General features: G+C 45.9%; 1 protein-coding gene across 3 annotated transcripts in view; it reads right to left on the bottom strand.

Moving 5' to 3' along the window:
- NUGGC (nuclear GTPase, germinal center associated) overlaps positions 1 to 23,026 on the bottom strand; it is a 47,251-nt gene extending 24,225 nt beyond the window's left edge. Inside the window, exons 1-7 of one of the 3 annotated variants that reach the window (XM_065908053.1) lie at positions 22,695 to 23,026; positions 15,603 to 15,690; positions 10,774 to 10,895; positions 9,665 to 9,773; positions 8,172 to 8,394; positions 7,361 to 7,591; positions 3,150 to 3,359 (exon numbers count right to left, since the gene is read on the bottom strand). In XM_065908053.1, coding sequence (XP_065764125.1) covers positions 3,150 to 3,359; positions 7,361 to 7,591; positions 8,172 to 8,394; positions 9,665 to 9,773; positions 10,774 to 10,852 — 852 coding nt within the window. In that variant the 5' untranslated portion in view covers positions 10,853 to 10,895; positions 15,603 to 15,690; positions 22,695 to 23,026. The remainder of the gene's footprint in view (positions 1 to 3,149; positions 3,360 to 7,360; positions 7,592 to 8,171; positions 8,395 to 9,664; positions 9,774 to 10,773; positions 10,896 to 15,602; positions 15,691 to 22,694) is intronic. The other 2 variants (XM_065908050.1, XM_065908051.1) reach the window with 2 other exon arrangements.
- Between the last annotated feature and the right edge of the window lie 1,822 nt (positions 23,027 to 24,848).

Below are 24,848 nucleotides of genomic sequence, written 5' to 3'. Positions count from 1 at the left end.
AAATGAAATCTTAGGAAGAGCTCCAATGGTCCAACTTGATTTTTAAAAGTAGAGCAGCCTTAGTTGAAATTGAGGTGGAGGGTTTGGAGCCCCCATCTTCTCCACACCCCCCATCCTCTGCCCATGAACCTCTTGGCTTCATGGATCATTGTTTTGAAAGCATCCATCTCAAGAGTCAAACAGACTTCACTGTTTTATACAAAAGGTACATAGCAGACCCCACGAGGCAAAGGATTGACTTAAGGGCACACAAATCTGCGTCCTGAACCTCCTCCCCTACATGGATGGACTCAAATTCAGGCAGGAAAATAAAACCCATCTCTCCCTCCCACTTCCCAAATTATAACCAACTCAGGGAAGCATCAAACAATTCCATCCGTTGTGGAAGATGAAACCTGCCAGCTCCTCCTCCAGGGCAGGGCCTCTTTCACCTTACTTCCCCTGGTCCTGGTAAATTGCTATTACTGTTTACTCACTCAGCCGTGTCCAACCCTGTGCAACCCCATGGACTGTATAACCCTCCAGGCTCCTCTATCCCTGGGATTTCCCAGGCAAGAATACTGGAGTGGGTTGCCATTTCCTTCTCCAAGGGATCTTCCCAGGGAAGATCTAACCCAGGGATCTAACCCAGGTCTCCTGCATTGCAGGCAAATTCTTTACCATCTGAGCCACCAGGGAAGCCAAACAAAAGAGGACCTCGATCACAAAAGTTGCAGTGGTTAAATTTCAGGCCCTACACAAAGCTCCTGGCTGCCAGGATTTGGTAAAATTAAAATCACAGAAAACACCAGACAAGGCCATCTATAAGACAAGAGCCTCTGGAACTGGGAGCGGGTGGATGGCCCCTGCCGCCCCCACACACCTCCCTCCTTGCAATGAGAATGGGCCTCTGAGAGGTCAGGTGACACTTAGGTGGCAGCACGGGGGAATCTGAGTTACTGGTTTTAGTTTAGGGAGGGCACTGCTGGCAGCTGGAGGGGTGGGCGAGAGGGGTTGTACTCTGTTCTCCCTGGATGGAGGGGAGTCTAGTAACTTCTCCTGAGAGGATATCACAAAACCACAAGAATGTGGGGGAGCTGTTGCCAAGCAGAGCAGGCTGGGAACCATCGCTTCGCTTCAGCCCAGCCTCCTCAGAGCCCGGGTTCTGAGCCAGGTCTGCTGGCTCGTCTGTCTGAGTGGCCTTTGATAAGCTGCCCAGTGTGTCTGAACTGGCAGCAGCCACGACGCCATCCTGTGCCAGAGGCCGGCCACCCCCTGAGGCTGCCACTCCCCACGCTGGCCTGGACCTCAAGGAGGTAGCGGATTCCACCCTGAGACCTGAAACCCTGAAGACACAAAGACTCTCCCGGCCAGGCCTGAGGAGGCCACCAAGGATGATGGACACTGGGAGACTGCCTCCACCTTCAAGAACTGTTAGGGAAGCTTCCCGGTGGCTCAGTGCTAAAGAATCTGCCTGCCAGTGCAGGAGACATGGGTTTCATCCCGGATCCAGGAAGATCCCACACACCACGGAGCAGCTAAGCCCATGCACCACCACCACCGAAGCCTGCCCCCTCTGCTGCTACTGCTGCTAAGTCGCTTCATTCATGTCCGACTCTGTGTGACCCCAGAGACGGCAGCCCACCAGGCTCCCCCATCCCTGGGATTCTCCAGGCAAGAATACTAGAGTGGGTTGCCATTTCCTTCTCCAATGCATGAAAGTGAAAAGTGAAAGTGAAGTCACTCAGTCGTGTCCAACTCTTAGCAACCCCATGGACTGTAGCCCACCAGGCTCCTCCATCCATGGGATTTTCCAGGCAAGAGTACTGGAGTGGGGTGCTATTGCCTTCCCCCCTCTAGGGTCCACAACTAATGAGGCTGTGTGTTGCAGCTACTGAAGTTCATGCATGCAGCCCTTCTGAAGCATGGGCAGCTACCGAAAGCCCATGCTCTGCAACAAGAGAAGCCAGTGTAGTGAGAAGCCCTCACGCTGCAACTTGCGACTAGCCCCTGCTCACCATAACTAGAGAAAGCCTGCACACAACAGCAAAGACCCAACGCAGCCAAGAAAAAAAGAATTGTTAGGGGACTTTCTGGAGGTTGAGAGACAGCCTCAGCTGAGAAGGCAGGAATCCGCTCTCAGGTTTAAATTCTGCCACTCAGTAGCTGTGTGGTTTTGGGCAAAGGACTTCCCGTCTCTGAGCCTTCATTTCCTTAGCTGTAAAATCAGGGCATAGGCTGCTTATCTGTAAGCTGCCATCCCGATCTTTATGGAAAACCACAGTTGCAAAGCTCCCCTGGCCCACGGTCCTTCATTTAGCACAAATCTGCAGAATTTAAAGTCTACATACGCCAGGGAAGCAGCAGGCCAGCAGAGAGATTTTTGGAAGCCTCTGTGCTGATGATGGCTCCTGGACCTCTCCTGACCCTCCCAGCCCCTTCCAGCTCTGTCCTCTGCCCGCGTTCCGCCCCATAATCCTGCACGCCTGAGCGCCTTCTGCCTAAGATGCTCTTTCTTTCTCTGTCACTCACCCCCTTGGAGCTTCCCCAGGAAGCGTGGTATTAAAGCCCACCCCACCTCCCCCAAGGGCTTCCCAGGTGGCTCAGTGGTAAAGAATCTGCCTGCCAATGCAGGAGATGTGTGCTCAATCCCTGGGTTGGGAAGATCCCCTGGAGGAGGAAATGGCAACCGGCTCCAGCATTCTTGCCTGGGAAATCCCATAAGAGAGGAGCCTGGTGGGCTGCAGTCCACAAGGTCACAAAGAGTCCAACATGACTTAGCAACTTACCAACCTCCTTACAACCAAACACAGGAGCAGCCTTCTGATTCCTTGGTGCGTGGCTATCGGCTTCCCTGCTGTGTACCAAGATGCCGCCCTCCCTGTCTCACGCTGACCCTGTCTCTGCTCACTCTCGGGCCACTCTGTTGCTGGCCCTGCTCATGTCCCACAGTTCCAGTTCCAGCTCCCAGGCCTATCTCGTGATTCCTCCCTCCCTGATGTCTCTTGCCACCCATATCCTACCATTGCCCTGAAGTTTAGAACATGGGAGAATTTAACTCTGCCGAGCTCATAAAATCCATTAAGCGGAAAGTGGAACATTCCTTGCTGCTTTACAGAGAGCGTTGGGGACGGAGAGGGAGGGAATGAAGCCCTGTGGAAGAGGATCACCTTTTTCCACATCTCGTCCCTCTTGCTGTTGAAGTCGCCTGTGCCTGGAATGTCCACCAGCACAACCCCTTCTGGAATCAGCTCTGATTTGGGAAGGGTCACTTCCACCAGTTTGATCAAGGGCCAGATGTGTGTCTCAGTGGATCCTCCATCCCAGTCTCTCCTCTGGGTCCGGATGTAGGGGTCCAGCTTGACAGACAGCTCCTCTGCCTGAGGAAGAAGGACAAGGTCACGTACACCAGACGGTCTCCAGCACCTCTGCCCTGGATGGGCTGTGACTCAGGTTCAGCAGAGGTCCACTGAGTCACGTGAGGAGCAGTGCTGGGTGACATGCCCCAGGAAGCCTGAGGTCCTACCTGGAAGGGTCTAGACTCAGAACTACAAAGAACACTGGGAGATCAGGAAGTTCAAGCTCCTCTGGGCTTCCCTGCTGGCTCAGATGGTAAAGAATCTACCTGCAGTGCAGAAAATCCAGGTTCTATCCCTGGGTTGGGAAGATCCCCTGGAGAAGGAAGTGACAACCCACTCCAGTGTTCTTGCCTGGAGAATCCCATGGGCAGAGGGGCCTGGCGGGCTTCAGTCCAGGGGTCACAAAGAGTGGGACCTCTAACTAACACTGACAGACAGGTGGAGAAAACAAAAGCAGTGGGAAAGGACTTCAGGGAAGTTATCGCTTCACTGGGTGAAGCGAAGATTTTACCTCCTAAATTCCATTTCAGTTCTAAAACCAATGGAAATCACCTGCAATATTCTAAGTTTGGGTGAGAGAGAGGATTTTTGAACTAATGTGAACATTTTCATGACCAGAAAACCCTGACTGTGCAAAATGGATCATGAAATGGTGACCATATTTTCTACGTTGAAAATTGGTCTGAAGTTGATCTTCAAAAGGTTTTAAAAGTTTATCTTCCAAGTTCGAAAGAATATATGGACAGACCGGCATTTCCATGATATTTTAACCATGGTGAGTGAGATGAAGACTCATTCTCAGCCTGTTGTTTTTCCCTAAACATATTCATGCCAGCAACTCTGCACACTGGGATAATTCAGAGGACAGAAGATTTGGGATGTATGCAGTCACTGTTGATAAATATTTATAGAATGGCCCTGAAAGAAAGATAAATTCTTAAGAGAGTTGAGGTCAAATCAGAGAATGTGTTGCTATCTGGGTAGGAAATAAGAGAGATCATCAAGGGACTTCCCTGGTAGTCTAGTGGTTAAGACTTTGTCTTCCAACGCAGGGGGCATGGATTCAATTTCTGGTCAGGGAGCTATGATCCCACATGCCTCACAGTCAAAAAACCAAAAAACAGAAAATATATTGTAACATATGCAATAAAGACTTTAAAAATGGCCCACATCCACAAAAATTTGTTTAAAAGATAGCAATTCTAATCAAATAATACAAAATTGTGAGAGAAGAGATGATAAAAGTTCTTTAAGATATTCTGATTAAAAAATAAACAAGCTATGATAAGGGCAACAGAAAAGAAAAGGCACTGGGCTTAAGAAAGCGTGGGTTTTCTGTAAGAAGATGGGTCCAGTCAATAAACTGGGCTTCCCAAGTGGCGACAGTGGTAAAGAACCTGCCTACCAATGCATGAGACATAAGAGATGTGGGTTCAATCCCTGGGTTGGGAAGATCCCCTGGAGGAGGGAATGGCAACCCACTCCAGTATTCTTGCCTGGAGAACCCATGGACAGAGGAGCCTGGCGGGCTACGGTCCATGTGGTCGCACAGAGTCAGACGTGACTGAAGCAACTTAGCCTGCACATACCACTCAATAAACTAGTGGAGACAAATCATTCTAGGAAGTAAACTCACATTCCCTTCCCCCCTGTCTAAAATCCATGCCCCAAAGTCTGAATTTGTGCCCTCACTCCTGGAGATGGTGATTCTGTTTGTCTTTTTTCAAATGGGTAAATTTGTCACGCTGGGAAGGAATATTTCTAAGTGCAGAGTAGTGAGGAAATGAATATTACCTTGACACCTTGATGTAAGTTGTATGTATTCAGATAAAGTAACCAGTTGTGTCATCATTGTGTTTCTTTGGACATGCTCTGTCTGTATTCGGGGGGGGGGGGGGTTCCTTTTTAAATTTTATTGAAGTATAGTTGGTTTACAATGTTGTGTTTGGTTTCTACTAGTGGCTCAGTCATACATATATAGACTCTTTACCATACTCTTTTCCACTGTGGCTTATCACAGGATACTGAATATAGTTCCCTGTGCTATACAGGAGGACCTTGTTGTCTACCCATTAATTAGTTTTAATTATGGGCTTCCCTGGTGGTTCATATGGTAAAGAATGGCCTGCAATGCAGGAGACCTGGGTTTGATGCCTCCCTGGGTTGGGAAGATCCCCTGCAGGAGGGGATGGCAACCCACTCCAGTATTCTTGCCTGGAGAATCCCATGGACAGAGGAGCGTGGCAGGCTGTTGTTCATGGGGCCGAAAAGAGTTGGACGTGACCGAGTGACTATCCATTTAAACAAAATAAAGGAGGCTACTACATTTGTTTGATTTTCTAGATATGAAAGCTAAGTGCCTTGAAAGGTTTAATTCATTTGACTTTTAAGTATGTCTGGTCAAGTAGTTCAAACTTTTTGAGAGAAACAAATATGCTAAATTTGAACTCTTAAGTCTAAGGAATGTTGATTAATTGTGTAAGTAGTAATAACTTTTAAAGGAGGCTTTTCTATATTAAACTTAGGAGATAATTGGACATTAAATTTTAGAACTGGTGTAAATAATTTTTCTTAATATAAAAAGCACCAGATTTACAAATAGAATAATGATATTTTAAAGGTGAATTTTAAGATGCAAGAAAAACTAGGTTTTTTTAGTATGCAACATAAGTAAATTGCATATTAGTTCCACATGTATTTTGGTTTAATTTAAAATTGAATTTTAATTTTTTTTTTAAAAATATTGATCATAAAAGTGAGGAGAGCCTGGTTCTACTAGTTGCTTATCTAATATCCATCCTGCCCTTCAGCCATGCCAGCCATGGCATCCTGACTGACTGTATATTTGGGAAGGCAGTGGATTGAGACCGATCTCAGCCAACCACAAGTCAGCTTCTTGTTCCCCGAGACTCCCTTGAAGCTCAGAAAACCCACATGACTCAGTACTGACCAAGAAAATCTACATGGAAATCTGTTAGGTGTGTTTCTAGGAAAGCTTTTACTTGCCAGTAAAAGAGGAGACGTGGTTGGTACCCCCTGTTTAGCATTTGTCCCTTCCATGAAGCTAGCTGAGAAGTTCAGCACTTCAGTAGCCATTGTGTGACAATGAAGCCCCAGGATGTACGTCAGGGGGACCAGAGGTATGTTGATCTCGACGTCATTGAACCCCCGAACCAACCCACAAACCCAACTGCCCCCGGACTTTTTATGTGAGACAATGGATAAATCTCAATTTGTTTAAGCTGTTATAAACTTGGGGTTTTTTTTGTTTTGTTTTGTTTTTTTGCTGCAAAACACATCCTTAATTAATCCTCAAGTAACTATTAACAGTCTTTCTTGTGCACAAAAGCTCCCCCCTCAGAGAGGAAAAATTCCTATTTGACTGCAAATGAAAAATCATGGCTACTTCTGATTTTGGTACCAACTTATTTCCAATAAAACATTGTGCCTTGGGACTTCCCTGCTAGGCCAGCATCTGAGACCCAGCACTCCCAATGCAGGGGGCCTGAGTTTAATCCCTGGTCAGGGAACTAGATCCCACCTGCAGTGCTGAAGATCAAAGGTCCTGTGTGCTGCAACCAAAACCCGGCGCAGCCAAATAAATAAGTAAATAAAAATATTTGTAAAAAGCAGAGCTGGGGGGGTGTCCTTGGTGGCTCAGTGATAGAGAGCCCCCCTGCCAATGCAGGAGCTGTGGGTTCGGTCCCTGACCCGGGAAGATGCCACATGCCTCGGAGGCTAAGCCTGAGTGCCACAACTATTGAGCCTGGGCTCTAGAGCCCGTTCCCTGCAACAGGAGAGGCTGCCACAATGAGAAGCCTGAGCAGCGCAACCAGAGAGTGGCCCCCACCTGCCTCAACTGGAGAAAAGCCCGCGCAGCAGCGAAGACCCAGCACAGCCAAGAATACGTCAATAAATAAAAATGAAAGAGAGAGAGAGAGAGAACCTTGTGCCTTGCACAAATCCCCTAAATGGATTCAGTTATTACCCTTGAGGCTCATAAGAGAAACATTTGAAGCTACCTCTTCTGCCTTGAGGGAGATGACTCTGGAGGTGGGAATCTTTCCTCTGGGCTTGGCCCTTAGCAACTCCTCGTAGCTCTTTCCTTCCGCTCCGTTTCCATAAAACATCTGCAGCTTCCAAACAGCTTCCTCCACCGCATCGCCCCTGTCCCACGCATCCTCCTCTTCTCCGCCCAGCTCCCCCGTCCTGTGCAGGAGTGTCGTCAGGTTCTTCAGCTCTTCCTTCCACTCCTGCCAAGACAGAGCGGGGCCAAGCCCCCCGCCCACCATGACCCAGATACAGCAGACATTGGCAAAGTCCAGTGAGCCTGTGGGGGGCAGGGGGCTCCAGGAAATCTAAGAGCATCTAGTCCAGGCAGGTATCATCTAACCCAACCTGCTTGTTTGGTCAATGAGGAAACAGGAACCCAAAGAGGAAATTGTCTTGCCCAAAGTCCCATAACCAGCTGAGGCAGCACCCAAGCTAGAGCCCCCAACTCGTTCTTTTGGACTTTCTCATTGTGTATGGGCTATGTGCTTTTTGCTTAACAAAGATGTGAGCTATGTTTACAAGGAATATAATGTGAATCTGTAAGAGAGAGAGAGGGAAAGAAAGAAAAGGAAGAGGGAAGACAGAAAGAAGGAAGAAGAAAGGATGGAGAGAGAGAGAGGAAAATAGGGAGAATGGGAAGGAAAGAAGGAGGGAGAAAGAGAGAGAAGGAGTGAAGGAAGGAAGGGGGAGAGGAAGGAGGGATAAAGGAGAAAGAGAGAGAAGATAACAGGGAGGGAGGGGAGAAGGGGAGAAGGAAGGAAGGAGGCAGGCAGCTCTTACCTGGTCGGAGAGAAGGTGGATTTTGGCCTCATACTGCTCACAGCAGCCTGAGCTCACTTGAACGATACATGACGTACATATACTTTCTCCAGACACAGGTAGGAACATGGCTTGCTGGATGATGGCATTGATCAGGGAGCTCTTCCCGGCCCCAGTGCTTCCGAATAATCCAATGTAGATGGGGTCCAATGATGGTTTTTCAATCAAAGCAAGAAGCCGGTTTCTAGATCAGTTTTAAAATGCTCATTGTCAAGGTCATCAAAGCAAAGGTTGGGAGAATGTCAGAACACACAGCAGCTGAGCTCTAATCCCGGTCAAGTCACCCCGTCTTTCTGAGTCTCTGCAGTCTCTTTGGTCAAAGGAGAATATTCAGCCCTGTTTACTATACAGAGGAGGATCAAATGAGATTATGCAAAAAGGGATTTCCCTAATTGGGTGGTTAAGAATCCGCCTTCCAATGCAGGGGGTGTGGGTTGGATCCCTGGTCGGGGAACCAAGTCCCCGCATGCTCCGGGGCAACTGAACCCATGTGCCATAACTAGAGAAACTTATGTGCTGCAGCTAGAGAAGCCTGCATGCCACAAGCAGGGGCCCATGTGCTGTAGCCAAGACTCAGCACAGAAAAAAATCTGATATTTAAAAAAAGAATATGCAAAGACACTTGACAATGATAATTCTTCCCAGGTAGTTTAGTAGTACAAAATCCACCTGCCAATGCAAGAGAGGCAAGAGACATGGGCTCAATCCCTGGGGCGGGAAGATCCCCTGGAGTTGAAAATGGCAACTCACTCCAGCATTCTTGCCTGGGATATCCCATGGGGTTGCAAAGAGAAGGACATGACTGAGCACACGAGAAGAAGAAATGATAATTCTACACAAACTCTGCAATGTCTATATAGATGTGACGTCTCCTTGTTCATTTTCCATGAAAATTACACAGTCTTGATCTCAGACGTGAACTTTATACAGTGGTGAGAAGTGTTATTAGGAGCAACCCTGAGGGTCTTACTCAGGGAGGAGATGTAGCCTCGACCCCACTTAAATCTTTCAAGGCAGCTGGACAGGACCTCTGATGGCACAGGTTCAGAGTCCCACAGCCTGGACTGGATTCCGCCCCTTTTATTCATCAGCAGTGTGACTTTGGTCAATGTCTTGGACTCTTTGAGCCTCAATTTTAGGAAAACAGTGGGGTGATAATCATGGCTTCTACTTTATTAGGAGTTTTGGGACAGTTAAATGGAATTTGATGTATGAATGTAAAGCACGTTCACCTTTCGTTTTCAAAATCTTTAGCAGGTTACCTAGCAACGGTGACAGCGCAGTGAGTGGCAACTACCAGTGTTAACAGAAATGGCCCACAGCAACAAAACTTTCTGGCTCTCTTTGCTTAGTTCCTAACCAGAAATTCTCTTTTATTATTGCAGAAAAGCCTCTACCACCACCTAAGGAAAGACATCCAAGGAAGATCTGATGGTAGCCGATACCAGACTCACATGAGGTACTTGACGCTGTTGGGGATGCTGTCATCCAGGAACACGGACTGAATAAGTTTCTGGTAAGTGTTGCTCAAAACTCTTCTGGTCCGAGACTCCAGTTTTTCATCTGGAATCAATAGAGATGTATTAGCAGGGATGTATTAATACCTGGCAGGCTTCCCTCGTCACTCAGACAGTAAAAAATCCACCTGCAATCAGGAGACCTGGGTTCGACCCCTGGGTTGGGAGGATCCCCTGGAGGAGGGCCTGGCAACCCACTCTTCTTGCCTGGAGAATCGCCATGGACAGAGGAGCCTGGCACGCTACAGTCCATGAGGTCGCAAAGAGTCGGACACGATTGGGTGACTAAGTGCATTAATACCTGGCAGGGATCAAGCGCTTGGTCCCCACAGGGGGAGTCTGCTTAACACTGCAGAAAAGGCAGGCTGGGGTGGTGAAATGAAAAGCCAGTTAAACAAAAGAACAAGTTATCTGATGGGAGAGGTCACAGATCATGGGAAAGAGCAATCATTGATGACGAGAGCCCCTCAACGAGCAAGGCGGCTCTGAACCACAAGATAGTACCAGTCAGCGTCCACTTCACCATGGGCTATAGCACCTCTACAGTCTTCTCTCCTGTGGTCATAGATAGAAGAAAACTGCAAGGACATCCTATAAATACCCACAAAAGCACCAGACCAACCATTTTCACAGTGTTAATCAGGAAGAGATTATTTTCATAACAAGCCTTCTCTCCAGATCTTGAGAGAGAAACTGTCAGATCACAGCATCTCTGCAGAGACTAGGAGGCCTCCTGTTGTTTTTTTAAATATTTATTTATTTGGCTGTATTGGGTCCTAGTGGCAGCATGCAAACTCTGGTTGCAATGTGTGGGGTCTAGTTCCCCGACCAAGGATCAAACCTGGGCCCTCTGCACTGGGAGCTCAGAATCTTAACCACTGGATCACCAGGGAAGTTCCGAGGCCTCCTTTTACGGGGTCAAGATCATTCAAAGACGTTCCATCCTGCTTCTTCAAGTACCTTTCTCTTCTTTTGAGGATGTTAACACATCTGGGAAAGAATAGAGCTGCATTAAACAAGTGATAGAGCATTTTCAGGGCACTCACATTCCTTGAGGGCGCTTTGTTCCACAGAGGGAAAGCCTCGAAACCTCTGGTCTCGATCGGATCGTCGTCTTTTTCTCATTGGTTCTTTAAATATGTCATCATCCACTAGAGAGAAACAGGAGCTACATAAAATTACATATAAAATTATAGGTCTTGGGGGGATGGTGTACTGTGGACCAAAAACACAGTCCACTTATATGCAGATTTTCGACTGTGAAGGGGGGGTTGTCACTCTCATCCCTGTGTTGTTCAGGGGTTCCTGTTTTTGCCTGACCTCTATCAATACACCCACCCCAAGAGGCTAGAAGGATCCCTGCCAGCCCTGGTTGTTTGTGAGCTCATTTCAGAAGCAGCCCTGTTGGGTCATTCGTCTGATTCCCAATTCCCAAAGTCCCAGGACTTTGCATCTAGTTCCGAAATGCAGCCCAACCTATCTCCCCAGAAGATAAGTCAGGATGACATGAAAATTTCCTGTTTGTGAATCCTGGGAAGCCAAGTGGCTGGATATGCTTCACCAGGTGCCAAGAGTGTAGAGGGAAGCCTGAGACGGCTCAGTGTGGGTGGAAAAAGGCCTCAGGGAGATCTTTGCAACCCAGGAAATTGATCAGGAGCAGAATGAGAGGACAGAACCGGCCATGTGACCAAGCAAATCCCTTCTTCTCCCCGAGTCTCAGCATCTTCATCTGTATAATGAGTCGGTTGACAAAAATAGAAGGAATCCAAGAGTGGTGGAGGGAGCCCTCCAAGTGGATGCCCCTCAGAGATTAAATTGGGGGTTGAGGCTTTTTCCTCCTTCCTCCCTTAAAGATGTTAGTAGCTGCTTCCTTGCATAGGCAAGGAAAAAAGCTGCCAAGAAGCAAATCTTTGTAGCCCTGCAGAGGTTCATTCCCTTCTGTGGTTTCTGTGGGTTACAAAGTGAAGGGTGGGAGGCTCCATAGGCCTCAGGAAAGGGCATAACTGAAAACCAAAACTGGGTGTTTAGAGGGTTTGGTTGTTTTTTTTTGGAGGGGGGGGTTGTTTTTGTTTTTTGATTGTGCTGGGTCTTGGTTACATGTTTATTCTTTAAGCTATAATAATTAAATATGAAATATAAGGATATACTGAGCACCATTGCAAAACAGTTAAATATACATTAAAATCATATGTAGTATTGGAACTTTTTTAAAAAAGAACTCCTTTGGCTGCACTGGGTCCTTTTGTGGCATGCGGGATCTTTCATTGTGGTGTGAAGGCTTCTCTCAAGTTGTGGTCCTCAGGCTCAGTAGTTGCAGGACGTAGTCTTAATTGCCCACGGCATGTAGGAATTTAGCTCCCCAAGCAGGAGTCAAATCCACGCTCCATGCCTTGGAAGGTGGATTCTTGGTCACGGGACCACCAGAGAAGTCCCGGGATGGGTTTTAGATTCACCTGGTGAGGATTCCCCTGGTGAGGAAGGGAGGTCTTTGGGGTCAAGACTGTTGGAAATGGCCTAATCCAGCGCTCCTGGGGGTGGCACAAACCTTAGCAAATGGCCGTGAGGGGACCTGGAAAAACAGTTGACCCCAAGAGTCATAACTCTCTAAGCTCATGTAAGGGCAAGAGGCCCCCAAACTGAGCGTGACACTGGGAGGTCCTCTTCCCTCAGGAGTCACAGAAAGGGAGCATCACTCAGGGACCCAGGATGGCAAGCTGAGCAGCAGGCCCAAGCCTCCCAGACAGCTCAGGTGGCCTCAGTCTGGCGTCTTCCGCACAAATTCCACAGTGCTCTGGAGCCAGCTCACACCCCAGAGTACTGCAGTGCAGGGTGAGCTGTCTGCCAAGGCCTGAATCTTGGCCCCCCTCCTGCTCACGCAGTGACAGGGAGTTGAAAGAGCTTGTCCGTAGACCCTTCTATCTCAGACATTCTAACTTTACAAGTAAGCTCCATGCAAAGAATTTATCCTGGCTCAGTTTAAGGACTGCCTTAGAACTAAACATCAAGTGGTTGCTGGCTTAGTGGCTCAAGCTAGAGAGAAAGGGGCAGAGAAGAAGGAAAAATATGCTGCTAGCTAGGGAGTTTGGGATGGACATGTACACACTGCTGTATTTAAAATGGACAAGCAAGGACCTACTGTTTAGCACAAGGAACTCTGCTCAATGCTTCTATGATGACCTTAAAGGGAGGGAAATCCTAAAAGTGGGGATAGATGCACACGTATGGCTGATTCTCTTTGCTATACGTAGAAACGAACACACATTGTAAAGCCAATATACCCCAATAAAAATTTTAAAAAAAGAAAATGGATAACTAACAAGAACCTACTGTATCGCACAGGGAACTCTGATCAATACTCTGTAACAACCTAAATGGGAAAAGAATTTGAAAAAGGACATGTGTATAGGTACAGATGGATCTCTTTGTTGTATACCTGAAACTATTGCAACATTTTTAATCAACTATACTATATATAAAATTAAAAGCTTTTTTAAAATGGAAGCAGTTAAGGGTTTCTGAAATCCCCAAAGTAATTGATTATAATAAGCAAATATCAATGTCTAACTTCAGTAATTTAGCTTAAGTAAGGAAATCCACTGTAGGTTAAACTTTTGAATCTTAATATTGATAACAAGGGGGTGACAGAATCACAGGATTTATGAGCTGGAAAGCAATGTAAAATATATATGGCTTGAGATGTAGAGAAATCAAGAGACTTGTTGTATGGGCGCAGAGCTAGCAAATGACAGAAGCCAAGAATGGACACCACAAGTCCCATGTTTTTCGATGCACAATTACAGTCTTATTACTTTAAATTATTATCTATTATGGTTTAATATTCTGGAAGATGTTTATAAATTATTCTTCTATTTTATTCGTCCCAGAGTTTAAAAAAGAAAAAGAGTTTTAAATATGATTAAAGCTATGAAGTGAAATCCTAGAAAATCTACCAAAAAGTTTTACCAAAATAAAGCAGATAATTTTTAACTACTAAAAAATTCTACTCCAGCTGCTAGGCCAGTGGCTTGCTGGAGAACACTTTAGAATACATTATAAACAGTGTCTTGGAATTCCAGAGTGTTTTCACACCTGCCTGTGGAAACAGTAAAAGGATGGAGGGCCTTGATCTTGACCCTGTGACTCAGGAACTCTTTTGTTTAAACAACGTTTGCAAAGGATCTTAGCCACAAAGTCTCAGTACAGCCCATGTATCCTGGCCTTTATTTCAACTTTGTAAGGAGCAGCAATTAGTCTGATCAAAGTTTGGAAACTTATTTTTCAACTAAAGCAAACACTGAGAAGTCAGGTAATACCGCAAGGTTTTACATTTTGCCTTTAATATCTAAAATGAAAAAGCAGGTGGAAAGGAGAAAGTAGTTCATCTGGGGTTTAAAACACTTAATCATAGTGCATACATGGTAAGCTGCTTCAGCGGTGTCCAACTCTCTGTGACCTACAGACTGCAGCCCACCAGGCTCCTCTGTCCATGGGATTCTCCAGGCAAGAATGCTGGAGTGGGTTGCTGTGCCTTCCTCCAGGGGATCTTCCCGACTGGTTTCATACTAAACTGTAACCAGAATGAATGGGTATGAACTGGCCATTTCTCTTATTCTTCCCTGTAATTGTTCAAGCACTCCCTTCCCTTTTCCACTATATTACACTGATTTATTGGCAGCCCACTCCAATATTCTTGCCTGGGAAGTCCCATGGATAGAGGAGCCTAGCAGGCTACAGGCCGCGGGGTCACAAAATAGTCCGACAGAATTTATGGACTAGACACTGGAGCAGAGAGCAGAGGGGTGGGTGGGCCGTCCCCGGAAGCCTGCCGTAGAATCCGCTGCCATTGCTCCTTGCCGCCGCAAGGTGGCGCTTTTGGCAACCGTCTCAATACAGGCGCTCTGCCCAGATCCTGGAGGGATCCTGCCACAGATGCTCCCAGCAGGCCGCCCCGCACCTTCAGCACTGACCTCACCCCAGAGGCCCTAAAGCTGCGATTCCTGCAGTTAGCTTGCCCGGCCCTGTCTCAGATACCAGCGCTACCCCTCCGGACCCCTGCCCCTAAGGGAGTGCATCCCCAGGGGTAAGGACATTTTTCCTCTTCAGTTGTCAAAACACAAAGGTTGTGATACAGCCCAGGGTCACTTCGCTGCATCTTCCCAGGCGAAGTTCCCTCCTTGTCTCTGGGGGCCCTACACCCAGCCTTCTAGGAAGGGAGGCCACCCTCAGGGACTCCAGTGGGCTCACCCTACAGCTCTCCTTCAGAAAGCACGCAAAATGATTCCAGGGGCTCACCTTCTCCATTCTGACAGCCGCTACCCTCGGAAAATCCAAGATAGTTTCCTGGAACCTTCTTTTATTTATTTATTTCAACTTTTAAAGGAGGGTGGGGGACACAAGTTGAATTTCTGGTCAGACAACCCACTAGATTATTAATAGGCTCTTTTAGTTGTTATTGAAATAAGATATAGATCCACTGTTAAAATAAGTTGCGAGAAAGCAGCTTCTCAATAAAGAGCAGCGAAAAATGACCATAGTTTAATACGGTCCCAACCCCTTTGCCCTTGGTTATAATGGCAAATAGTTACTGCTCAGGGCTTCCCCAATGGCGCAGTGGTAAAGAATCCGCCTGCAATGCAGGAGATGGGATTTGGATCCCTGGATCAGGAAGGAAGATCCTCTGGAGATGGAAATGATAACCCATTCCAGTATTCCTGCCTGGGAAATCCCATGGACAGAGGAGCCTGGTGGGTTACAGTCCATGGGGTCACAAAGAGTTGGACATGACTGAAGCGACTTAGCACGCACACACACACACATATATATAATGGAAAATAGTTCTTGCTCATTTCATCAGGGGATAGTGAAGGGACGTTACCTGGATGTAGCTCCCGAACCAGAAAATCTTCAGTTTCTGCCATTTCCTCTTATGTAACTGCCTGCCTTTGTCCACTTAGAGCATCAGCCTGAAAAATACAAAGTACAGGGCGGGGGTAGGGAGGAGTAGACAGCAGAAATTACAAATACAAAACAAAAACTAAAAAGAACATGTAATTTTGCTTAAGATTTGTCTCCCCAATTAGATACCAAGTTTCTAAAGGGCAATGGCTATTCTACCTTATCTTTGAATCATTTATAACAGCTTGTCCACTGTGTGTTGGTTTAAATATGACAAAAGTCCATGTTTGACTACTGATTTTCAGCATTAGTTGAATCCATAGAATTTTTTTTTCTTTTCTGGAGCAAAAGAAATGACTATTTATTGCTGATGGTGCTAAATAATACCACGTTGGAAGACAGTTTGTCCACTTGTTACAATACTGAACATACTCAGCATTGATCTGGCAGTCATGAATACAGTATTTATACCAAAGAGTTGACAGCTGTGTCCACACAAAAAACTACACATGAATGTATATAGCAGATTTTTAAAAGAAATTCTTGGAATTTGGTTTTTTTGTTGTTAATTTTTATTGGAGTATAGTTGCTTTATACTCTTTTATTGGAGTATAGTTGCTTTATTGGAGTATAGTTGCTTTATTGGAGTATAGTTGCTTTACTCCAATTTTTATTGGAGTATAGTTGCTTTGCTTTACAAAGCCCTTTACTTTGTTGTGCAGTTTTCTACTGCACAACAAAATAAACCAACCATACATATACATATATCCCCACCGTTTTTTATCCATTGACCTTTAAACTGAAATGACCTGAGATCTTGAAGGCAGCTCAGTCTGAAAAGACAATAAACCTCTAACGACCAGAGCCTTGAAGGTGAAGTTACACAGCCTTGCTGTTTGGGGAGACATCAGCGCCCCCACCAGGTAAGCCCGGAGCCCCTGGGCCACTGAGCGACGCTGAGTCCCAGAGGGTCTCAGCAAGAATCGGGGAGACGGATGGAACATCTGATATTCCTGGGGTCCCCTGGAGTTGCTCTGGAGGATGCTGAGCGGGGAAGAAGAGATGCAGTAACTGTTAGGTCCTCTGGGTCTTCCTCACCACCCCACCCGGCACGGCAATCAGGGAGACGCCCCTATTGGGGATTATGTCAGCTCTGCCTCATGGGGCATCGGGGCGGGGGGGAGGTACCTCCAAAAAAAGAAGTGTCGGATCCAACCTATCTCCAGTCCTGGGAGACAGGGACTGAACACAGAGGGAGAACTGGATCCACAAAGCCTCGGAACAGCGGGTGCTGACGTCCTGGGCTGTTTCTGCCTCCACACATCAGGGAGGAGCCGAGGGACACAGTCGGGGGCGCCCCAAGTGCTTCCTCTCCATATTCTGACGTTGCTGATTGGACTACTCAGCTGCATAATTCAAAAGCAGAGAGTCACCAGCCTTTCTGAAATATGCAAAAGCTCAACGGACCTGTCAACCCCCAGTAGACACACAGCCGTTAGCTAGGGAGACTGTGCCTCATTTACGTATCACTTACAAATGAAAATCGCAGCTGCTCAGTCAAAAGAGCCACTTACACTTGGTTCGGCTCATGGCTATCAACAGAACAAATGGTTTCTGTTCCTGGTGGGTGTTGGTGAATGTGGTGTGAGCTCTGTTATGTACACGTTCCTGAGCCTTTGCTCCTTATCTCTCCATTCCTCACTTGGGCTCAGACCACCCCAAACTCCTTACAGTCCTCCGAGGCAGGGGAGTCAAGAAGAAACGTGCTCCCCTCTTCAGCATCTCGCTTGCACATTTCCTCTGTGCAGCTGTGTCCTGCTTCCCATTCATTTCCCTCTTGTGTCACCGCTGGTCCAAGCACACCTGAATTATGCGCTTGTGATTCTTTCTTTATGTCTGAGCTGTCCGAGGTCATGGCTGCATTTGTTTCAATGTTGTATTTCTATCATGAACGGCAATGATCAATCGTAATGCGGAATTACTTAATTACAGTGGATGGGAGGCTTTTGATGAGCTTCCGTGGCAAAGGGTGTTTAAACATTGACTCTGTTTTTAAATATTTCTGTATTTGGCTGCATGGGGTCTTTGTTGAAGCTGCAGGATCTTCACTGCGTCATGTGGGAGTTTTTGTTGCACGAATTCTCTAGTTGTGGTGCTCAGGCTTCAGCAGTTGCAGTGCTCAGGCTTAGCTGCTTCATGGCACATGGGATCTCGGTTCCCCAACCAGGTATCGAACTCATGTCCCCTGCATTGCAAGGCGAATTCTTAACCACTGGACCACCAGGGAAGCCACTCAAATTAGTTTTTGATAGGACTGTTCCATAGGAACTGGGAATGTTTAGCTTGAGGGAAGGAAGACATGGGGCAGAAGATGTGGGGAGGACCTTGTGTGGTCTTCAAATACTTAACCTTCCAGCTGAATATAACAGTGAGATAATACCTGCTCCAGTGGTGCCAAGAGGGGACAACTAGATCCGCTAGGTGGAAAGTAGAAGAAAGTACATTTTTGTTGAACATTTCTCTGTCTTCAGAGTTGTCCAAAATGGAATGAGCTCCCTTAGTAAGTATTGAATTTTCTGCTCCTAGAAGCATCTAAATCTTCACTGTTATGATCACCTAATAACAGCATTGAACTAGATGGGCTTTAAGGCTTCTTCAAATCCCAGGACACCATGTGCTTGCTTGAAATGTTCATCAGTAAAGCTGGTGGTAGGAGGGCTCTATGAGGTTACTAAAATTCATGAGTGTTTCCTGGTTGGATATGCTAAACCTCGGCAAAACCTAGGCAAGTTAGGAGAAAAAATATGATCGCGCCTAACAATAACTTTAGATGCAAAACTAGGAATTGCCCCCTGGAAAGATATCTGTTGTTTTCTGAAGATGGCAGCTCCATGAGCCATAGTCACACACACAATATATTAAACGTCATATCACAGTGGGCTCTGGAAACAACAAATGTTCGGTCATCCCGGGGTACAGAGCCACTGTAGACCTTCAACCGGTTGTGCTAGTTAGTGCCAGGAACAAATACAGAAGATGGATCAGGTTTCCCCGCCTGCCAACGCAGGGGACACGGGTTCGATCCCTAGGTCAGAAAGATCCCCTAGGGAAGTAAGTGGCAACCCACTCCAGTGTTCATGGCTGGGAAATCCCATGGACAAAGGAGCCTGGCAGGCTACAGTCCATGGGGTCGCAAACTAAACAAACAATAACAATAGTCAAAAGTACACAATTGATAATATGGTCATTTCAGGTTCATTTTGCTTTAAAGAGCAAAAGACCCATAGTCCCTCCTCAAATTACATTGGGCTCCACTTTCTCCCCAAAAAAGGCAGCAACTGTGGTGTGTTTGTGAAAACTTTCTGCAGAGAAGCAGCTGAAAACGTCCACACGTCTGGCTCACGGGGGCAAGGTTTTGATGTGTGGTTTATTTCACTTATATTTCAACTGTGCGGTTAGCATTTAAGTTTTGATTTGAGTACTTATTTACATTCATGTGCAGAGAGACTAAGAATAGTATCTTTTAAAAGGGACTCTGCATATTTAGCTAGATGTGGGAAGGCTGCACAGAACCAGTTTCCTGTCAAATAATTGTGACTTTTGACAGTTTTTCTTGCTTCTTTCACTCTCCCTTTCCTCTTTTTGTATTTGCTTACTCTCTTTTTTTTTCTTAAGAGAACATAACAGAGGTGATGCAAAGGCAGTGGTCATTCCTGTCCTAGAAGAGCTTCCTAGAGTGGAATGAAATCATGTTCTTGAGCCCCTTCTACAGACGTGGACACTGAGGCCTGGAGAGGGGAAGGGACCTGTCCAAGGTCACACAGTGAGTCCAAGTTCAGGGTTCTCATCATTCCACCAAGAAACCTCTAAGTGGTACTATTTAAACCATCTCTGGAGCTTCAGAGTAAGAGATGGAGAGAGCAGGGCCCACAAATGAGGGGGTCCCTTTCATGCATGAGGAGGCATTTGGGGAGTGAAGGCTGTTGAGTTAGAGGGAGAGTGGGAGCTGGATGAAATTGGGCTTCAGGACACCAACTGAAGCTGCTGCCCTCAGAATAAAACAAGCCAGACTGTCGGGGGGTTGGGGGTGCACAGGAGCATGCGTGATTGTGTGTGTTGGCGGGAGGCGGGCGTTGAGTAGTTCATTTATCTGCCTTCAGTCCACGTCCAGTGCAGAATTTAATGTGTTTGTTAAGAATTACAGACGTCTAAGTCTCTTCTCCTTTACTCTGAATCTTGTCCCACCCTCCCTTGCTTCACATCATTAACCTCTCCCGACATGATTCTTGTTTTCCTTTCATTTCCAGTCCCCGACCCCAGCCCCCCACCAAGGCACACTAATAGGAAAAAATTAAAATACTTAAATCAGCAAAGTTCCTCGAAGGGGCATTTTGATCATTAACATTGGTTTCTTCCCTACTTTTAATAAATGTGGGAAGTGCTCAGTACATAGCACTGAGTAAATATTTGTTGAATGAAGTGTCTTTTAAACATATTCTTGGATGATAAAATTAATAACAGCAGGAATTATATTCATTCATTCAGCAAATATTTGCTAAGTGTTTACTATGTGCCAGACACAGTTCTAGGTCCTGGGCACACATGAGGAAAGAAAATGGGCAAGGTGTCGGCCCACCCAGGGTTACGGTCCAGACTGTGAGGGATGCCATGGGAAAAGCACTCAGGATTTGGAGTCAGAATGCCTGGACTTGGGGATCCTGCTCTGGTACTTCAGTGTGACACTTAAAGCACTTAACCTCTCTGAGTCTCAGTTTATCCACATATAAGATGAGAATAGAAAAACACTTCACGTCCGGAGTTCATTGTGAGGGCTGTATGTGACACGGATGCAAAGCTGGTCTACAGACACTTACATGCGCTCGGTCATGTCTGACTCTGCTTCAGTTCCATGGGCTGTGGCCCGCCAGGCTCCTCTGTCCGTGTGATCTCCCAGGCAAGAGTACTGGCGTGTGTTGCCATTTATTCTCCAGGGGCTCTTTCCGACCCAGGGATTGAACCTGCGTCACCTGTGTCTCCTGCATCTGCAGGCAGATTCTTTACCACTGAGCCACCTGGGAAGCCCCACAGACACTTATGCACCTCGACAAATGGCACTGACTTTCAGAATACTTGGTGAAGATACTTTAACAAGAAATCGGCACTAACATTTACCTGGGCAAAGTCAACTTATTTGGGCAGGGGGAACAGATGCCACCATAACTGATGAACTGACCCCCATTCTTGTTCCCACTGACAAGCATCTTCAGGGTTCTATGCCCTTGGGAGCATCTTGTCCCCTCCCACAGGGAGGTAATTGAAGAATGAAATAAGAACAAGGAGCAGATTCTTAAAAATGGAATGTTATGGATTTATCTCCTCTCTTGTTTTTTAATGCTTAAATAATTTTGGTGTTGGCAGAATTTCCTAACCACTTTATTGGACATTGCATGGCTCTTCCAAACTGGGTACACTCCGAAGGGACAATTTAAACACAGTAGCTTCGAAGCAAAAGTGAAGCAAGGGCCATGAAACTCCCAGAGGAAAAGAGTTATGTTTTCAGCATTAATGCATCAGCTACTGGGTGCAACATTAGAAGCATGGCTGCCAGAGGTAGATACAGTAGAGGAGGTATGACTTTTTTTCAGTCCTTCTCCCCCAGGTGACTAGATAAGTAAAATAAGCAGATATTTTCATTACATACTTTATCAGATTTTACGGAAATGAACTTGAATCCTTTCATATTGTTCACCCAAGCTTGCCAAAGTTAATGAGGCATAAGATGATGCTAATATTAAACTCAGTATTAGTTTCGTATTAATGTATTTAATATTAATGGTGCCTGGAATGCATGTTTTCTTTGGGGAGGAAGCATTGATGACTTGCCTAAGATCACAGTGTTATAAAATTCAAACTAAGTCCCGATTCTCCAGATTTCTAGTTCATTGGCCTTTACATAGCCTTAAAATTCAGTTAAGTAAAGTAAAAATCACTTTCCCTCAAGAAATAACTGACTTTAGGAAAATCACGAGAAGGAGAAGAGATGAGTCTTCCACACAGAAAAATTCCAAACAATTTCTGAAGATGCTTCACCCTGAAGGAAAGGGAACTTAATCCCCTACTCCTTGGGCATGGGCCTCACAGAGTAACTTCCTTCCAAGGGGGACAGGATGGAAAGAAGGGGAAAAAGAGTAGCTTTACAGTAGAGAGACTTGGCAAATACTCCCTCGGCCAGATGACCAAGGTCAACAAGTGTCATAAATCATCTTGATGATATGTACCTTTGATGTGATGGGATGGGAATGACCTTTAACTCTCTGATCTGCCCCCCTAAACCCGCAACTCCTGTGAATCCTACAGAAGAGCTGACCGGGACTCCTCAAGACTGTCAAAGTCATCAAACACAAGATCACAGCCAAGAAGAGACATGACAACTCAATGTAATACGTGTTCTGGATAGGCTTCTTTAAAAAAAAAAAAAAAATCAAAAACATTTTGTATTGGGGTAGAGCCAACTAACAGTGTTGTGATGGTTTCAGGGGAAGAGCGAAGGGACTCAGCCATACATATGCATGTATCCATTCTCTCCCAAATCCCCCGCCCCTAGATAGGATTCTAAAACAGAAAAAAGACATTAGAGAACAGCTAAGAAAATCGGAATGAAGGATAACCTTTAGGGCTCCCTGGTGGTTCAGACAGTAAAGAACCTGTCTGCCAATGCAGGAGACCCCAGTTCGATCCCTGGAGAAGGGAATGGCTCCCCACTCCAGTATTCTTATCTGGAGAATTCCATGGACAGAGAGAGGAGCCTGGTGGGTTACAGTCCATGGGGTCGCAAGACACAACTGAGTGACTAACACATTCACTTTCTTTTCCTTTCACTCTTCTTCTTTTAGTTAATAACACTACTACAAATGTTGGTTCATTAATTATAAAAAATGTACTTTTACTAACGTAAGATGAGAGAGGAAGTTGGTTGTGAATTCTATGGAAACTACCATCTCCATTTTTCTCTAAAGTTACTTTTTAATCAATCATAAGTTACAGCATAAATTGCATAAGAAAAACAACTTACCAGATGTCACTTTGCATGCTGCAGCTCCAAGATTCCACAACGACAGCGGCGACCTCTTTGCCTTGGTCGAGGTATGTGGAACCAGCTGGGGTAGAGAGTCCTTTGTGGCCACCGTCATAAAGCCACATTTACACAAGCAGAAGTGAAACTGATTTGCCATCAGAGAGCTATTTATGACAGTCTCCGCCCTCATGAATAGATACGTACTATTTGCGCCTTTCATTTAAACTTCAGTTGTATGTGAACTGGGGCACTCATATTTTTCTCTTCCCTATGCCTACACATTAGTCATTTTTCCTTTCCAAATGGATTGCAACCTCCACCCTGCAGTATCCTTTCCTTGAGGATGAGAGTTATTCTGATGGATCTGATTTAACATAAGCAGCAAGGAAAAACGCCGCAGTCCCAAGAGAGATGAAGTGTGGGTTCCCCCCACCCCAAATCGGAGACAAGTGGGAGAGAGGGATAATATGAGATGATGAAGATAAGCTGATTCTTTTTTTTTTTTTTTGATAAGCTGATTCTTGATACAGAATGCTGAAATTCACCAACACCAAATGACATTGGATCATGTGACTGTAGAAATGAATGTCATACAGTTTCAAATAACTCTTTCTGGAACTTAAATTTTACATCCACATTTTTAAAAACAGAACATAAAAACAACGATTTTTGAAATGCCATCCAGGAGAAGAACCTGTCCCTCCGTGCCATAACCCAAACAGTCACATCAAAGTCAGGGATAAAACCTGTTTTTTTAACCTTCAGCTTCAGGTAGGGTTTGACCTTCAAAGACAGAGTCAATCATTACTAGGTTACCACTCAGTAACTGCAGGTATGTTTATAGTCCAAAGTGGGAAGGCAACAAAAGGTCAGAAAGAATGTGGTCTTAAAAACTGCTTGCAACTTTTAGCAAGATGGTGTGCCTCATCCATTAGAAAACCATAGAAATTCCAATATAGAGTTCAAAACAAAGGAAATCAACATGAACTACCATCACTAGTGCTGGATTTCTTTGGGCTGAGATCATAACACATACTCATGTTCTGTGAGCTTAGCTCTCCCTCTACTGGCTGTTTCTCTGTTTCAATAGTCACCTGTATTCTTAACCAGAGGTACTGCTGAAGTGTGTGCATGCTAAGTCTGACTCTTTGCGACCCCCGTGGACTGTATCCCCACCAGGTTCCTCTGGCCATGGGATTCTCCAGGCAAGAATATTGGAGCGGGTTGTCATTTTCTTCTCCAGGGCATCTTTCCATGCCAGAGATTGAACTCACATCGCCTGTGCCTCCTGAATTGGCAGGCAGGTTCTTTTACCACTGAGCCACCAGGGAAGCCCCTAATAACTAAAATGAATTTTGGTCATTTTTAAAACTGGGTTCATTAAGGTGGCCTTTGGTACTATTGGACACCTGAATGCTAGCTCCATTAGAAGTTTGGGCAAACTACCAAGCTGAACTTTCATTGAACTCACTAGAAACATTAAAGCAACTGAAAGAGAACTTCCACAGAGTCCCACCATCACACCCAAGCCTCCCTCAGGACATGTATCACTGGCTCTGCCTTCCAGCCTGGAAATAGATGAACTACGAATATGCCCCATCTATGGGAAAGAATGCTGGGAAAGACTGAGGGCAGGAGGAGAAGGGTGTGACAGAGAATGAGGTGCTTGAATGGCATCACTGATTCAACGGACGTGAGTTTGAGCAAGCTCTGGGAGATGGTGAAGGACAGGGAAGCCTGGCGTGCTGCAGTCCGTAGGGGCGCAAAGTCAGACACGACCGAGTCACTGAACAGTGCCTATGCCCACCAAAAGCTCATCCTTTCTCTCGGGCACCAGATCCCATTCCTTCTGTCCAACCGCAGGACGAGGAAGACTACCTCCCCCTCTTCATTCATCAGATTTTCACTATCCCCTGGATTATTCCCATAGGCATACAAACATGCTGTTACTTATTCCATTTTAACAAACGCTCCCTCTGACCCTGGCTTCCCTGCCAGCTGCTGTCCCATTTCTCTGTATTTTATGGCGAACCCCCTCAAGAGTTGTTTCTAAAGCTGCTGTCTCAAAGCTCTCTCCTTTTAATCATCAACCCACTCCAGTTAAGCCTTCACCTCTACCACTCTGTGAAACTGCTTGTGTCAGAGTTTCAG

The sequence above is a fragment of the Muntiacus reevesi genome, chromosome 17, assembly GCF_963930625.1.
Source record: "Muntiacus reevesi chromosome 17, mMunRee1.1, whole genome shotgun sequence".
Lineage (NCBI taxonomy): Eukaryota > Metazoa > Chordata > Mammalia > Artiodactyla > Cervidae > Muntiacus > Muntiacus reevesi.
The sequence above is the reverse complement of the archived record's forward strand: the minus strand, read 5'-3'. Positions and strand labels throughout refer to the sequence as shown.